The following is a 17,196-nucleotide window of genomic DNA, read 5'->3' on the forward strand; positions in this document are numbered from 1 at the left end:
TCTGAACACCCTGCATCATCCACACATCACCCCGCCTGGAACAGTCTGAAGTCATCCACCTTTAAGCCCCGTTTTTAGGATGGGATGCCATACCCTCCTCATATATCTTAATGCACACTTCTCGAAAATCTTGATCAAATGTCTCATTTAAATAATGTGTGCTTCATTACCACAGGGGCTCTTTAGCCTGTAATATACTACACATAACGCTGAAGGTGTTGAGTTAGTGAGACCCTTTCGTGGGTGTGCTGTGCATGGTAATGCTATCATCTGTGACTTCTGGGAAGCCCAGAACCTCCAGACAACATTGTCCCATTAATAAAATGGATTAGACACTCTCAAAGGTTTTTGAGATTGCTCAGAGGAGAAGCTAGAGCTGCTGTAGAAATTTCCTCTGAATTAGGCAGTAATAAAACCCGTCCCAGAGGGTGGTGAGCATGTGTGAGAAGGGTTATTTGGGGGTGCTCCCTCATAGCCTGGAGCCCACACCAGCTGATCTGTTCAATCACATCTTAATTTAACCATAATCCCAGCAAGATAATGAAAGGGAAATAGCATGAAAGGCTCGGTGCCTGCCGTAGCAATGAGTGACCAAGCAGATTCTGAAAGCTGGCAAATCTCTAAAAGGTTTTAAGTGGATCAATATTCTCTGTGCTCTCATTTCTAATTGGGCTTTATTGCAGGGCTCTGATTCATGTAGTTCATTAAACAGCCTCAGATGGAGTTTCTACAACTGAGTTTATACTCCCAGGGCATAGAAGTAAAATAGCAGCAGCGAGCAATTGCCAAGGCCCCCAGAACTCATCTAGAGAAGTAATTGCCAGAGTGCTGAAGTATTAGGCCTCAGTGAGACATGGATGTGGCTAAATCACTGTTATTAATTGCATTTTAGTTTACAAAAAAGTTATCTGCCATGTTAACAGTCACTTTAAAAACCACTCAGTGCCATGAAGTGGATAGTTCAACTCATCTGTAGTACCACCTGCATTCTGGGGGAAGTGTTTCCCAGGTCTTCATGAAGCCCCCAAGCAAACAGCTCTTAACCAGTCACTCTGTCAGCCAGAGCCGTGTCGTCTCCTGCAGAGTCTCAGTCTCAGGATAGCCTGTACGAACCACTAAGAGGTGGAAGCAAGGAGGAAGACAGTGTGTATGGCAGCTCCTCATCTACCTTAGGTCTGCATACACACTTTAATCTTCCCTGTAAAACATCTGTGAAAAAAAATAGTTAAGTTAAAAAAAAAAAAAATGGTTTTGTGTCCACCTAGTCCCTTAGCCTGTTTCTGTCAGTGACCAAAACCAAGTGTCTAGGGGAAAAAATAGGAATAGGGCAATTGAATGGTGCTAGTCTGCCAAAACACTCTCAGGGCCCTTAATAACTCCTGCGTTATTGACAGCCTGAGCCAGGGAGAGCATCCTTGAATTTAACAACCACTAATGGATTTCTCTTTACTGGGCTTGTCTAAGTAAACAGGAAGAAGGGTGTATTTCAATCCTCATGGGATCTTCTGCTTTAATTAGCAATAGTTATTCCTAGTTATGGTGAGTCAGTGTTTGGTGGAAACTAGGGCAGGAGATATCAGATCAGTCAATACACATGTGAGTGAAGGAAATGGGGGAAACTGTGCGAAGCTGTTGTTGGGCTGGGACCTGGATTTTATTTTTACATTACTCCAGTAGCTGGAAGAGAGCTTGGACAAGTCACAAAGGCAGATTATTTTCAGTCTGAATTATATGTCAGGTACCTTTGAGGCTGGACCTTCATTCTCTCTGCAAATAGATTTAAGTAACATCTAACTTCCAGTGACAGCACGCCTAGAGGTAGTCATGAATTTTGTACAGTTTAAATGGAGAACTCGGAGTTGTGGAGCTTAACATGTTTTACTTGAGGTCTATTGTGTGTGTGTTGGGGGGTGTCTTAAAATAAAATTTCTACTGGCTGCTGTTCCACCCCAGGAGAAATGTAGGGCACCAAATGAGTAGCCTGAGCTTGGGGGGAATGCGGTCTGAAGAATAAGATAGACAGAAGCCACCACGCTGAGCAGGTGCCCAGGTTATGCAATGTGCTAACGAGATGATTGGCTCATTAATTAAAAGATGGAGGGAGGTGCTTCTTTTCCTGGGGACTTGCAAATGGGAAATACTTCCTGGAGCTGTGGCTGACCTGATTTGGGTGCCTTTCTCCCAAGGCACAACAACACAATTTTGGGATTAACACAGTCCCTGTTCTACTCATTTCAGAGAGACCTTGAGTCCTCTGAAACGTCCTGGTGAGTGTCCTAATTAAGGCTAATTACTTGGTTATCCTTGCATGGCTCTTTCTAGCTGAAGTTTCATTTTGCATAAATAACAACTGTTTGGAGATCACAGGGTGAAGAGATAGGGGGTGTACTGAGTTATCCAGAATGATAGAAGTGTTGCAAACATTAAAACAACACATGCGTTGTTTAGAGGCATTAGATGATTCATTCTTGGTTAGGATTAGGGAGATATCATTAACACACTATGAAAGATTGGTAAACTTCATTCAGAATGGTAGGTGCCCAGAATGGAAACTACCCATCACAAAGTGTTCATTTAGCAACACTGGAATGGGGAACGGTTACTTTTCATGGGAGATGAGGGGAGAAGTACCTGGAGAAAGAATATAAAATGTTGTTACTGGCACACAGTCAATAGAAATTGACCATAAACTCTCCTAGGTCAGAATCTAGAAGGTTCTGGAGCTGCAAAGATTCCTGTTCTAGAGTTGGAATGAGCTGCAGAAGGTGTTCTGGAGTAGCCTCACTAGTTGGCAGGGAAAGCTGCATTAATTCAGCATGGGCTAAACTTCTGGAGACGTTTGGGATGGAATGGAAACAATTCTGGTTTGAGAAATGCACTCCTTCAAAGAGAAGGATTGGATGATCGACTCTGCTTGCTGCAGGCTGCTGATGTCTTGGTGGTTTTGCTGCATTCCATTGTTACGGGGGAATAGGTGTAGGAGATAAGAACCCCCTCAGAAATCATGTTAATACTTTTTTTCATTTTATTTTAAAATAATTGTTTCTTCTGCTTAGAACCTGGAAGTAGCCATAGTGAAAAGCAAAACACGGCACAAGGCTTGTTTCTAGTCCTAGTGGGGTTGACTTCTTCCCCAGCACGTACCTCACCGGGTACTGTGTTAGGATGCCTTTGCTTCCCCTTGAGGTTGGCAGGGAGTGTTGAGCTTTTCCTATCAAAACATTACGGATTTTTTATGCCTTTTATATAGAAATATTTACGTTTGTTGACAGCTGGAAAAGCATATGGGTGGGTGTTTGGGGGGGGCAGAGGTGTGTCTGGGTGGAAGGTCTGATGGCCTCCCAGGACTACACCCATGTAATAAGGGATTTTACTCTGTGTCATGTGTGAACCTTCATTCCTGCACAGAAAATATTGAAACAAGATCAAATCTGACCTGTCCATACCCTTCTTAGTAGTTAAGATAACTACTACCCAGCAAGTACATACAGTACCTGCTGTAGCCCAGTGAATGTGTCATACAAACCCATTTAGGAGTACTCGATATGCTGCCATTTGCAGCAATGTCCTAGGAAGGCTGGGGAACACTGAGTTCAGATGCTTCTGTGAAATCAGCCACAGTAGGGATTCAAAACTCATATTTCCCACTTCTTGAGATGGGATGTCCCAGTAATGAGTCCCATAGAACGACAGATAGCTTAGGATGGAAGGAGGCTCCCCAGGTCCTCTATTCACGTCCTGCTTAGAGCAGGTCCAACCAGACCAGGTTGCCTGGGGCCATGTCAAGTTGTGTCTTGAATATCTCCAAGCACGGCTGCTCCCCAGGCTCCCTGTGCACCAGGCGTGTGTTGGAGTGTGCAAAATCCCATCCCCCAGGCAACCAACAAGGCAGCAGCTTAAACTCAGGAGCCTGCTTCCCACAGTCAGTGGAGTGATGGAGACACTGAACAGGAGTTAGACACTAGGTTGAAGCACTGATGCGTTAGAGATCGGGGCCATGCAAGTATCTCTTTAGCCAGTAGCTAAGCCCAGAAATGCAGACCTTAAGCACGCAGGCTCATTTTCCTCCTGGTCTCATTGACTTACGTGGCACAAGCAGAAGGCATGCAGCAGCTACGTGCAGTGACAGGAGCTGTGTGCGTGTCACTGACTGCTGATGCTAAGACAGCAGCGCAAAGTAACGGTTTATTTGGAAAGACTAAGAAGTTCAATGCTGCAGGGGTTGTAGGAGACAATTGACTGTTCTGTGTACAAAAATATTAGCAAAATTCCTGCCAATGCTTCACAAGCAGTGGCATTGACTGGGGATTTGCGGCACGCAAGTTTCGCTTGTGTGTCATTTGCAAGCTAAGCACAAAGAGTAGAAAGAAAAGCTATAGATTGGAGCTGAGCCTGAAACTCATGCAGATAAACTGTTCGTACAGATCCATAGCTCAGATTGCAGTAATGAGAAAACATCGCTAGGATCCAGTGTTTCTTTGTGACAAATCCAATCGGGGCTTGCTTTAACTTGGACGATTTTCAGATGAAGTGAAGACGAAACCTTTATTCATGGGTCAGAACAGAGAACTGTCTTGTACTGTGCAAAATCAAACCTCTCCATTCAGTGCATTTCAGTGGCAATTCATTCCCCTGCTACTTCAGTGAATGGCACATTATATTCAGCCAGCACTCAGTAGCCTTCTAACAGACAACACTCCGTGTAGGAAGAACTCAGAGGACTGGCTAATATAGCAGAGCTTTAAAATAGTTCTCTATTTTAAACAGATTTACAGTTTTGATATGTAACTTCTGCTAGCTCAGGGTAAAACTGAGACAAATCTGAAGCAAATGGTTCCAAGCGTCAGGCACAAGCAGTCAGATACTTGGTGATGCTGACACTCTTGAGCTCAGTTACTAGCCTCAGCCACAACCTGCCTCGTGGTGGGGCTGCTAAATGAAGCTCCCTGACCCCTCAAATACTTTCCTTCCCTCCTCCCACAACAAACTTACATTAATGGTAAGACGTTGGATGTATTTAATACTCTCCAGAGTCAACAAAGAGACAATACTAGGTTCCAGCAGACCATTCTTTTTCACAGGGGTTGAAAAGCAAGAGCTTGAAATTACTTTATACTTGTAATCCAGTGACTGTTGACTTTCACTGTTTATTATCTTTCTTGATGGACTGTGTAAGTGAATTTCTTCCAACAAAGCTCTCTTTAAATACAATCACAAAATCAATACACTTTGCAATTCAGTGGGAATGGCAAATGTTTCTATTTATGTACTCTAAAGAAGAGTAACTGGAGCATTTCCTTCTTCCCTCTGAAGGTAACTCCTCTTAAGAAGTTTCCATGTGTTTTCAGTGCATCATGAACTAGTGATGCATTGAGTCTTCAGAATTCTGAAAGGTGGCTGCAGAGCGGGATTCTTGTAAGAGAGCGATCCTGTTAATGTTGTGATGTGAAATGTAACCCCACTTGGATTAAAATTCTGATTACATCAGACCTAGGTCCTTGAACTGGCTGCGAAGTTTTGGTCCAAAACACACAATATAATCATGTCAGGCATCCTCTCCCTCTATCCCAGTCCATCACAACTGACAGGAATGTGCAATGGCAGATAAACTGGTCCTTTATGTATACAGCAGTTTAGCTACTGTTTTCTGAAACAGCATTTACTTGCTTGATCTTGCTGTCAAAGCACAAATGAGATTAAGTAACCAACTGCTTTGCTTATGGCTGCTGAGTGGCAGGCCCTGTTCTGCCTTTCTCCCGTGACTCCCAGTGTCTCTCCACTACCAGCTGTATTACCTACAAGTGTAGAAACTACAGTGTGGAGCAGCGTAATGCCCTTACAATAGCAGTGAACTGTTAGATCAACTCAGTCATCTCATGGAACTTCACCTTATTTGCTTGGTGAACAGGCATGCCGTGAAATGAGCTGTACCGCTCTGGTTTTGCCACACCTGGGATCAGTAGCAGGCAGTTCAGGGTCTGCATGAGGACTAACGATTAGATGAGATGTAGAATGCTTCATGGCTCCATAAGCCAAACTGAAGTCAGGCAAGCAACTCAGATGCTTCATGCTCCTGGCAAGGGATGAGGGCTCATCTATTCCACTGAAGCGAGGCTAGGCTTGCTTGATGGACTTTTTTAAAAAAAATAAAAAAAATCAAGTATTTGGAAATACTCTCTCTCTGAACTCCATTCTTTTCCCACTTCTTAAAAGACTGTACTGTTCCCCTGCAGAAACAGTCAGTATGATTTACCTTTATCATTTACTCCCACACTGTAGCTGCTATGATCAACACTGCCACGTATGCATGTCCTTCATGCAGGAAGCATCAGGCTGCCACAGGGCAAAACGTGCATAGGATGACGGGTTCTGTTCAGACATACCTTCTGTAATCATGTAGCTTAGTTACAGGTTACTAGCCAAACACTGCTAACAAACCTTAATTGTAAAGTAGCTGAACTCAGGCAAATAAACGTTTGATATTGGTTAGTGGAACTGCTGTCCTATGCCTTTATGGACAGGTGCAACTGGAGAAGGTCCTAAGAACACTGCTATCGCCCCTTAATGGAAAGGAGCTAGTAAAGAAACACCACGAGACTCCTCGTGTCTCTGGATCTGGAAGCAGTCACTTGCTCTAGGCCCAATCCTCCTGTAGTTGTGGCTTTGACCATAGGGACCACTCTGATACTTCAAGCTTGGCTAAGGGAGCATTAGAGCACTGTCAGTGACCCATCTTCTGGGTACAGTCTGGCATTTCTTTCACCTGTTTTAGACACATGCTGTAAGGTTTGGGCAGAGTTAGATGATAAAAATGAGAGCTTGAAGGGGCGCAAAGCTTTAACAAAATACACGACTTGGATTTTTTTCTGCCAAGCAGCAAATTGAGAAGTAATTTTTCACCTGGCCTCCTACAGCAGACTACATTACTAGAGTGCCAATAGAATGCCTACTGGCATATTCTATGTTTCCAAATGCTCACAACCCTCTTCTTTACTATATTTCTGAAAGCAAGTTAGATGGATTTCAGATTAGTTTCATATTCGCCTTTCTCATCAGTTACAGGTCAGGCAGATGCTGCAGCATCTCTTCTTTCCTTCAAGTGTTTTTGCACTCAGCTGCCCAGTTAAGCAATTTCTCTGTTGTCTCATGAATAGTTAATCAAGTAAAAGGCGAACCCAAGGCAATGTGGAGAATGGCAACTCGGAAACTACACACTAGGGAATTTTAACCAGTAGCTTATTTCAGGAGGAAAGAAAAAGCAGCCTCCCCCAAAAAAAAACAAATCAAAAAGACAGCTATAGTTAGGTGCTGAGGGGAAAATAGATGTTTAAGTCCCTTCTCTTAAAGCGGTCTACCGACCCTATCTTTTCTATCAGCAGAAGGCTGAGTCTGGCTCCACAGGTATAAAAGGAACTTTACTTACATTTTCCAGTTCTGCTAAACTTCAATTACTGAGATAACCAGAAGTGCAAAAACGTTCTTGTGAATTAACCTCAAGAAGTTAAAGCTTGTTTGCCTTCTATGTTCTAAGAAACCCCATACCTTCATAAAGGAGAAACTTAGTGCTACCTGCTTTAAAGTACCATCTTCCCAGTTTCTGCTCTGACATGAGAACCTCTGTACTTGTTAATCAGCCTTAGTTTGTGCTGTTACATCACAGTCAAAAACTTTTTTTTTTAAATCAGACTAAACTTCAGGTTATCTTTGAAGGAAGAGAGATGTTATGTTCCAAGCCCCAGATTGCTATAGATTCTGCACAATCCTTGTACTTTTCAAAATCAGGAAAGTGCCCACATGCCTTTTTTTCTTTTTCCTTTAAGTAAAACCATGCTCACAAAATGATAAAAAATACTTGATCAGTCATTTCTAGTGTGCAGAAAGCGAGAAGGGATTTTTGACTTCACTTAAAGATGGCAGTATTGCATCCTGCTTAGCACATTAGAGGAATATGCACTAGATTGGTTCACTGTGAGAATAGTGGAGTTTTAACGAAGTATTTACCAGTAATAAAACCCAAATATTTCCAAATATAGGAAAGAACGTGCTATTTTAGTACTTCCTAAATAGGAGGATAAACTATACAAGATGCTTGAATAACACTGCTTATATTAATTTGAATGTCACTATATGGGGCAACAGTTAGCGAATTATTTTTGTTTTAAGCTGCATTTGGATATAAAAGCAAGCTTCCACGCAGAAATACTTCCAGATATAAGTAATCATGTGTTGATACACTTCAACCTGCCCTGCTTTGAAAAATCTGTTTTGAGGTTAGCAGACTGAATCGATTCCTTATTGCTACAATCATAGAACTAGCAGCTTTACTCTCCAATTTGTACTCATGTTGGAGAAAGTTTTAACATTCCCCTTGGATATGTCTAAGAATTTTTCTCTCTCCTGTAATTTGATTCCAAGTCTTCAGCAGCACTTACTTATCACTTAAGTGAAGCTATTTTCATTAAAGCTTTACTATACACAGTCCATTTAAACTCATGTTCTTTTAAGCCAATGCATTTGCTGTAAAGTCTATTGGAAAATATTAATGTGTTTCAGGAAGTTAAGCACACTGGAGACATTCTTCCATTAACCCTAGCACTACTCCTGGTTGGGCATACCTGGAGAGTCTGATTCCAATCTGTACCCACAGTGGACAGACTCTGGGTTAACACAAAGGCAAAAAGTACCAGTCTAAGTCTAGCCTTGCTCTTCTACCTGCTGTTATTTGGTCCAATATATCCTCCAGCACTATTTTTTTCAGTATAGCAAGATTATAAACACTGCAGCATCTGTTTTAGGCAGGGGGAGGGTATTGTTCTACAGAACGTGCAAGCAGATAGGTCCTTATCCTTTGTAAAGCGGGAACACGGTTTGGGCAAGATTCATGTCAGAATAATTCACTTTGCCCATTCCTTTCTCAGGGGAAGCTTGGAAGTAGAATTATTCATGGGGTCTGTGATGCGATACATCAGCCTGCTCTTAGCCATCATCTGTCCTAGCAAGCAGGCACACTTACCTGAATATAAATGCCTTCTAAGAAAGATCAAGTTTAGAGTGCAAGAACAAGAGGGTTGCTATGCTTCCCAAAGTTGCCCAGGAAAGACAGCCAAATATAGGCCAGAGAAGTTAATTTTGGAAGGTCAGAATCTGAGCCACCCTGCAAGTAACCGTGGTGTTCAGTCCATACATGCTTTCAAACCCCATTCTTCAGCAAATGGACAAGAAAGATTTAGTTCATTGTTTAGCATGAAAAAACACACAATTCAGCACTCAAATTTAACTAAAGGGTAGTTTTTTTATTCCCCATTAAGACCGCCTCAAGGACAAAACTAAATGTTGGAAACCCCACGGAAGGGCACATACAGTGGATGTGGTGAAGTACAATGTGAACAGCCCCAGGGGTTCAAATAAGGTAAGACCATTAGCTAACCAGTGGGAAAAAAAAAAATTAAAACTCTGCTGAAGATGTTGCAGTTTCTTCCCCATTTACACTGAAAAAAAAGTCAATCCAACAAAATCCTTGCATCTCTAACAATACATTCAGTCCCGACTAAAGAGTTTAACAAGATGGCAACAGGATGACTATAATACAAAACTTTCACTACTACACTCTGTACACACCTGTTGTCCAAGCCCTCCCCCAGCCCCACGTAAGGATGGTGTCCCCATTATTTGCTTGCTTGCTGGGCCTGCCTGCGGAGGAGGACGTAGATCTTCTCCTTTATCCAGTCTTTATTGTACGGCTGGTATGTCTGAGTGTCAGCACGGTAACTAGAAAAAAGAAAAGGACTCATGTAATATTGGTCTGTCCCACGGAACGCTTACTACAAAGACTTCACAAACAATTAAGTGTCCTCTAGTGTACAAGGCAGAAAGTCGTATACAGAACATCAGTAATATCAAAGGTGAATGGAAATTGCCATTTAGAAGATTTGTTCTGTTTCCTAAAAAAAACAAAACAAAACAAAAAACCCTTACAAGTTACCCAGCAGATCAGTAAGAAGCTGAAACAACTAGGAACTCCAAAGACTAAGAGACTGCACTTTGCATTTAAATTCATGAATGTAATTACTTATGGGAGAAAGAAAACAGAGCACCTCGGTATTCTGGAGCTCAGAATTAAGAAGAATAGTTCCACCAGGAAACCATACTTAATTTGTCTTAATGAGCCAAACACTCAGTTTAACTTCAAGCAAGTGTTCATGTAATTTCTCAAGTGTACCACTTCTGCCTGGATTTTTTTTTTAAATAGAATGAATAAAAGCACAATTTTCCAGGAGTAAAGGCAGGCTAATAGATGGATGACAAATGATTCTTGCCAGCTAGCAGCAAGGAAAAGCTTGCATCTATTAACCAAGGACACTTCATAATAAGCAAACTGAAAACAAGAACCTACAGGTTAATTTTCTTTACTACTCAGGGACAGGTGATAGAAGTAGACCATTAGCAAGATTTCTTGTCAGGGCTAAAGAACTTGGTTACTCAAGACACTGCTGAACTGCAACAGAATTAGACTGAAAAATAGAAGCAAAGCATATAAAGCTAACTGAATATTCATGCTGTCCTTTCCCCCTTTAGTCCTTAAAGGTGATTTTTTTTTTTTTTTGGATGAAGATGGTATTTTCAGTGAATGTCCCAGCCAGTCCCTCAATTTTGTATCAGGTAAGAACAGTAAGGAGGTCACTGACAAGCAGCTGAGTATAAATCCAGTTGTTTAACTCAATCCAGAACAATTTGCAGTTCTTTCTCTAAAAAACAGAACTCTGAACATACTGTTTTTAAGGAAACCTTATTTAAAACCTAGCATGAGTAATTCAAAGCCATAGAAAGAGTTTTATTCTATACTAACATATTAACGATTTCATTACAGTATAAGAAATGTTAGTTTTGGGAATTGTTTGATTTATTCCCCTCCCTTCCACCTTATCCACTCATAATGCTACACTGCAAGACCAGATAGCAAGTACTTCACAAATCTCCACAAGCACAAGGCTTGTCGGGTATGTTATGTGCTACGTGTGCCATCTGGTGGAAAACTCGAAGCTGAAGTAGTGTGACACTAAGTTTACAAGCCTTATTAAAGAATATGAAAGACTGTACTAGAAATCAGTCGCTACTTCTTAAAACAAATAGTCGTCAGTCTGTTAAATATGCTAAAACAAAGCTTGGCTTTCAAACCACATCAGCCTAGTATGATGACACCAGGAGACCTGACATGGCAGAACAAGGTAACTGCAGAAATTGTAATAGTACTTTATTTATTCCACTGAAATCTTTGGTGAATGGCATTTGTATAAGTCACCATCAGTAACAATCTGTTTCCGTATGTACATCTAGATGCAAAGGAAAGTAATCCAATGTGTTTTGTGTTTTTAAACTTTATTAATTGGCAAGGATTGCTTACTGTACAGCTGCACAGTACTTATATTGGGATTTAAGACTTAATGTCCACACTAGATGCTCACTGGCTTAAAAAGAGATCCTAGAATTTTGAGTTGAGCAAACTGAAGTGGTTTTGGTTATCTGAATGTGCGATTTGTATCCATATTCCTACATAATTTCTATGAAATTCAATGCCACCATCACCTCAAACCATTACTCTGAAAGGTGTGGTATGGAAATCAGCCAGGATCTAACTGGTTGGGTCACAATGTTAGCTACATTCTAAATACTGAAGTTTAACACTTGATTTCACAGTCCAGTCAGAGTGGAAACCACACAAGACCACCTTTGCTTCCTCACAACTTTAACACACAGATGAGAACCAGAGATGATATATTCACAAGGGCACTCAAACCACTAGCTAGGGGGCTCAACAGGATTAATAGGTTCCTCAGTCACTTAATTAGGATTTACAGAAGCTTCCATCTTGCTGTGTCTTAATCAAAGTAAACAGTTGCAAGTGACTTCTATAGACTACCACTATACTGATGTTAAATCCTACAGCTGAATACAATTCATTAATCATTCTGCCTCCTTAAGAATCAGACCAACTGCATAAAGGCAGATCCAGTCCCAAATCACAGAATCACAGAATTTCACAGAATTTTCTAGGTTGGAAGAGACCTCAAGATCATTGAGTCCAACCTCTGACCTAACGCTAACAGTCCCCACTAAACCATTTCCCTAAGCTCTACATCTAAACGTCTTTTGAAGACTTCCAGGGATGGTGACTCCACCACTTCCCTGGGCAGCCTGTTCCAGTGCCTCACAACCCTTTCAGTGAAGAAGTTCTTCCTAACATCTAACCTAAAACTCCCCTGGCTCAACTTAAGCTCATTCTCCCTCGTCCTGTCACCAGGCACGTGGGAGAACAGGCCAACCCCCACCTCGCTACAGCCTCCCTTGAGGTACCCATAGAGAGCGAGATTAAACAGACTAGCCAGACTAAAATATGTAGAAGTTTATACAGAAGAGTTTTGTGAGTCACTGACACAGATTTATACAACTGAACTTACACAAGACAGCTGAGGTCTGCCAAGTCATCAATGAAGTCAAACAACTGGCTGATATCATATGTAATGGATGGACTGTTGGGATTCATTCTCTTCAGATGCTCTTCATACATTTTACAGACTCCTACAGAGGGGGGAAAAAAACAGATGAATAATGCAATAATGTCAGCACTGGAGAAAAGAAGAAAAAAAAATCTGTATTTGCTGTACTTTTTTTCAGATATTGAACCAGATGCCAAGAAAGTTTAGATGCGAGTACCATGAAAACAGATATGAACTTACTCAGATTTTCTGTTGTTGAAATGCTTTTGTTTTAGCTGTTTGCATTGAACACAATGCTATAGAACTAGGTAAGATGCATGATGAGCATCATCATCTAAAGGAAAAAAAATTAGTTCTGTTGTGGATATAATGTTCTATGGAGTAAGTTCCATATACAATATGGAACTCTAATAACTTTTAAACAGCAATTGCAACATGTATTTCTACTATACAAGCACCTGAGAAAGAAGGAGTCCTGTTAAATACAGCTGGTCAAGTCTCAGAAGAGGTCATTCTTGATGAAATAGTCAAACACGGTGACTGAGGTAAGAGTGACAGAGCAAGTCTGTACATTTACATAAGTTTTACTTAAGCTAGCCCATAAATAAGTCAGATACATTTGAAAAGAATGTAATATTAAAACGAGCATGGGGGTTTTACATTATCTCTCCTGTGCTTTTGTTTGTCTTGCAAAGCTTCCTGGAATTAGATTTTAATGCTAAGAGAACTTTTACATTTAAATTATACAGCTGTAGTATTTCAATCTTTTCTCCAACTCACTGCATCTCTTAAAGTCACACAGAACTTTTTTTTTTTCTGGCACAGAAGCCACCAGGTTGCAAACTACATTTCAACTACAAAAATGCTTTTATTTTATATATTATTTCCAGTAGCAATCTTTCCTTTACATGGTTAGCACCAAAATTTGTGAGAAGGCTGGAATCTGATTGTGCAGTGAAATATGTTCAGCCTGGTCTGTTGCACAGCCCCACCACGAATATTGCCTGCTTCCATGAATTGAACATGGTTCAAACTAGTTAAGCCAGAAGGAGACATTTAATGTCACAAGGAAGTTTTAGAAACAAGGATAATAGTTTGCTAAAGCACTAGTAAATTAAAAACATAAGACCCTTTTTAACTTTTTTTTTTTTTGCGAATTATCTTGGGAATACATGAACAGCAGCTTACTCTTACCAAGGAAGTATGAGAATATGTCAAAACCAGGATTTTAACAGTAGTTTTAAACTACAATGATTGCACCCACCTTCCATGCACTCATTCACCGATTCATAATCAGCATATGTTCTGCCTTCTGGCCTCTTGGTAGGCTGAACAAGTAGAATTGTGTGAGACTGAAAAACAAAACAAGATTTTTTCAAAACCTTTTTTTTTTTTAAATTAAAGTTACTGATCTGAATGAAAAATAAGCTGTAATTTTGTTTTTGGCCACCCAATCATTACACAAACTGGGAAGCATACCACAGCTGTTCCCAGTGTTACTTTGTGATGCTTCCACACATCTTTGGCATGTAAAGGTTAATTATGAGGAGTAAGATAGCACGGTCTTCTCAGAACTAACCAGGCTAAGTAACTTAAAAAATTAGTACAGCTTTAAACATGGAATTACCAATCAAGTTCACAGACGTTTTCCAAATAATACTTTTCATATAAGCTGTGTTACTTTTTGTTTTCAATCAGTTCTATCAATTCTCATAAACTTTTAAAAATACGTAATGTAAAATCATCAGTAAAGCAGCTATTGTGTTGAAGAAATCAAACATGGAAATTGTAGTTTCTACTTAAACAGAAAAGCAAGGTGATGCAGTCAACATCTAGAAGCTATCCCATTGTACATTTACTTATTTTATTCCAAGGGCAAGCTGTTAGTATGAATTAAGTACCCCAGCTAGAAAACAAAAATGGGGTCCAAGTTAGCATCGCTGTCAGTCTCACCTTGAAGATCTAAACACAAACAGCTATTTAGAGTTATTCAGCTTCAAGATAACACACATTCTTTAACAAATCCGCACTTGGTACTCAAGATTATTTCCTGCAAATCAGATGTGCTGATTTTTTTTTTTTAACACTTCAGCAAGTCTACTGAAAGGGTAATTATGGCACAGATAACTGTTCCAAATGTCAGCCTGTAAACTCGCTCTTCTGCAGGGAAGGCTTTGATGATTGTACAGTCTGTGGCTTGCATTATTTCTGTAATATTTTTCACTTGGATGCAGCAAATAATTTAAACAAACAAGATTTTAAGTGTATACAGCCTGTGACCTAATTAACAGGTTACACATCATAGGAAGTTTGCAAGCACACCAGAAAACAGCATTGCCTGTGCTGCTAATTTAATCCAGCACTTTCAATGCTAATATATGAAGTGAGTACTCAACTTCTAAAATTCATGCAGGGAACTGCAGAGTAAGACACACTGGAAACAAATACTGAAGTGTATTATCATGCTACAATGAAAATCATATGAAGGAGACCAGCCTGCCAAGGCTGCTTCCCTGCACACCGGAGGACACTAGATGCAAACAAGATGACTCCAGGGCTGCTGGTACCCAGCTGCTCCTAAGGGCGCTGCACTGCCCCAGGCACGCCTTACCAGGGAGTCAAAGGACTGCCAAATCCATTCACAACTACTTCCAGCAGTGTCCTTTTTATTTGCTTACGACCAGGCTCACTTCCAGGGCTTGGAACTCTGATCTCCCAGGAGCATCTGAGCAAGAACCCCTTATTAATAAAAAATGGGGTCTGTCAGTTCAGTGTGTTTGATAAAATCTTGTGTGTTCTAGCAGCAGAATGCCCTGCAAACTGCAATTGTGGTCGTTGTACTTTCAAACTCAACTGTAATATTAGAAGAAAAAGTTGGGTTTATTTGACAAAACCTAAAAGTATAGATATCTCAATACTCAGACTACAGAAAAAGTATCAGTGAGCCAGACACATAAGCCAGTTCTTTCAGAACTTCAAGTTAGAATTTATTTGAACTTCTGACTTGAAACCATTTTTCCCTTCGCAACTTTTTCAGTATCCTTATCAGCCTGGAGATTATTAATTGCCTTGTACAAAAAAATGGAATAATTCAGCTTTTTTAAAAGCAACACCAATAGATCATGAGTCTCTAAGAATAATTACTACAATAACATCAAAAAAGTCTACATTATTGCTAGTATTTCTTTTGATCCTGTTACTGCCAACTAAATTTCTCCTTTTAACAAGTACTAACGTCTCAGCTTCTACTAAAAGCTCTGAAGTAAAGCAAAGAATAAAAGAATCAATTCTTTCATGTTTATATTGTACAAAATGGCTTTTAAGATCTTTGTCCACCTTAACTGGTCTACCAAAATTACTGCCACTGGGATCACCTCTATTGCAGGATTAATGCATTACATCTGAAGAGTTTCTTTAGGAACTTCCCATTATTTTACCTTAAGGCAAATAAATAAATAAATAAAAATATCCCAATTTAGCTTGATTTACTAAAATCGTTCCTCCTCTCCCACCAGAGATGCAACAAGTTCATAAACCTGAGAGGTTTCTTCCAAGTTTTACCTGCCCCGCTGAATATGTGCCTAGGTGACGTGGGACAAAAGTCAGTGTAAATAAAATGTTTGTTTTTTCTGAGTATAAGTCTCATTGTAAGGAAAAAGAAAACCAAAACAAAGGAAGATAGTGAAGATGTCATGCCTTGGGAGCAGGTAATATGGAAGAGCCCAGTAAGGACTCTTTATTGTGTTGCACTGTTGTGTGTTTTTGTGTTTTCTTTTGGAGGGCAGTTGCACTGGCTGTCGTTAAGGTTTATATCCCTCCAATTTCCAGCTCCCAGAGCGCCCTTGAGAAACCTCCCCAAGTCCAAGATTGCAGACGTAGCCGCGCAGAAACAGTCGAGGCAGCGCTGGCAGCCCCAGGAGCAGGACCCGGGCAGCACCTGCCTGAAGAGGCATTTTCCAGCTGTGAGGCCGAGCTGAGCCCCAAACGCGGGGACGAAAAGAGGGGAGAGAGGCGGAGGCATTGTGAGGGCAAGGCGCCTGGCCAGGCGAGGCAGCGCACCGCACACTCGGGGCCCTCCAGCCCCCCAGGCGAGGCAGGAGGGGCGATTTCGGTGACTTTTTCCCCTTTTCGGGGTGCAAAGCTCCCGCCCGGCCCCGCCCGCGGCCGCCAGCCCCGCGGCACCCCTCAGGGAGGCGACCCCCGGGCCAGGCCCCGGCCCCCGCTCGCGGCCTCCCCCCGCCACGTGCAGCCGGGACGGGCCCCCCCGGGCCTTACCGTGCTCCCCCACCTCCCCCCGGTCCTCCCCGGTCCCCCCCGGTGGCGGTGCGGCCTCACCGAGCCCCCCTCGCCCCCCCCGGAGCCCGCCGCTCACCATCGCGGCTCCCGCTCCTCAGCTCCGCCACCGCCAGGCGCCCGCCGATCCCCCACAACCCCCCGCGGCCGCACCAGCGAGAGGGAGCTAGAGCGCCCCCCCGCGCACGCGCGCCCTCTGAAGCCGAAGCGCTGAGGGCGCCGCGCGGGACGCGCTGGAGGGAAAGGGGGGCGAAGCGGGTTGCGCCGCCATCTTTGATGAGGGAGCCGCGCTTTCCCGCCTCCCAGCGGCGGGCGGCCGCCATCTTGGAGCCGGGAAGGCCCGGAAGGGGAAGCGGCGCGGAGCCGCTCGGCCGAGGGGGCGGCCATGGGACGGGGCCGCTGCGGGGCC

At 42.1% G+C, this 17,196-nt stretch overlaps 1 protein-coding gene and 1 long non-coding RNA gene across 2 annotated transcripts; both read right to left on the minus strand.

Annotated features, from left to right (window-relative positions):
- Positions 1-858: 858 nt before the first annotated feature.
- LOC311436922 lies at positions 859-6,418 on the minus strand. The gene is made up of 3 exons (XR_014693173.1): positions 6,254-6,418; positions 5,889-6,132; positions 859-1,209 (listed from the first exon to the last, which is right to left on the minus strand). It is a non-coding gene; the product is annotated as an uncharacterized lncRNA (long non-coding RNA).
- A 2,854-nt stretch (positions 6,419-9,272) lies between these two features.
- Positions 9,273-17,007, minus strand: ERH (ERH mRNA splicing and mitosis factor). Its single transcript, XM_084519493.1, has 4 exons — positions 16,867-17,007; positions 13,759-13,846; positions 12,456-12,576; positions 9,273-9,768 (listed from the first exon to the last, which is right to left on the minus strand). Exons 1-4 carry the CDS (start codon positions 16,867-16,869, stop codon positions 9,666-9,668), a joined length of 315 nt encoding a protein of 104 aa, XP_084375619.1. The 5' UTR covers positions 16,870-17,007; the 3' UTR covers positions 9,273-9,665.
- Between the last annotated feature and the right edge of the window lie 189 nt (positions 17,008-17,196).

This window comes from Aythya ferina (assembly GCF_964211825.1).
Source record: "Aythya ferina genome assembly, chromosome: 5".
NCBI classification, from domain to species: Eukaryota; Metazoa; Chordata; class Aves; order Anseriformes; family Anatidae; genus Aythya; species Aythya ferina.

Bases quoted from the DNA above. Each gene is read 5' to 3' on its own strand.
- ERH (XM_084519493.1), bottom strand. The intron at 12,577-13,758 runs GTGGGTGCAATC...CCCCCTCTGTAG, and splicing joins GGTGAATGAGTGCATGGAAG to GAGTCTGTAAAATGTATGAA. The intron at 9,769-12,455 runs GTAAGTTCAGTT...TCTTTTTTCTAG, and splicing joins GCAGACCTCAGCTGTCTTGT to TTACCGTGCTGACACTCAGA.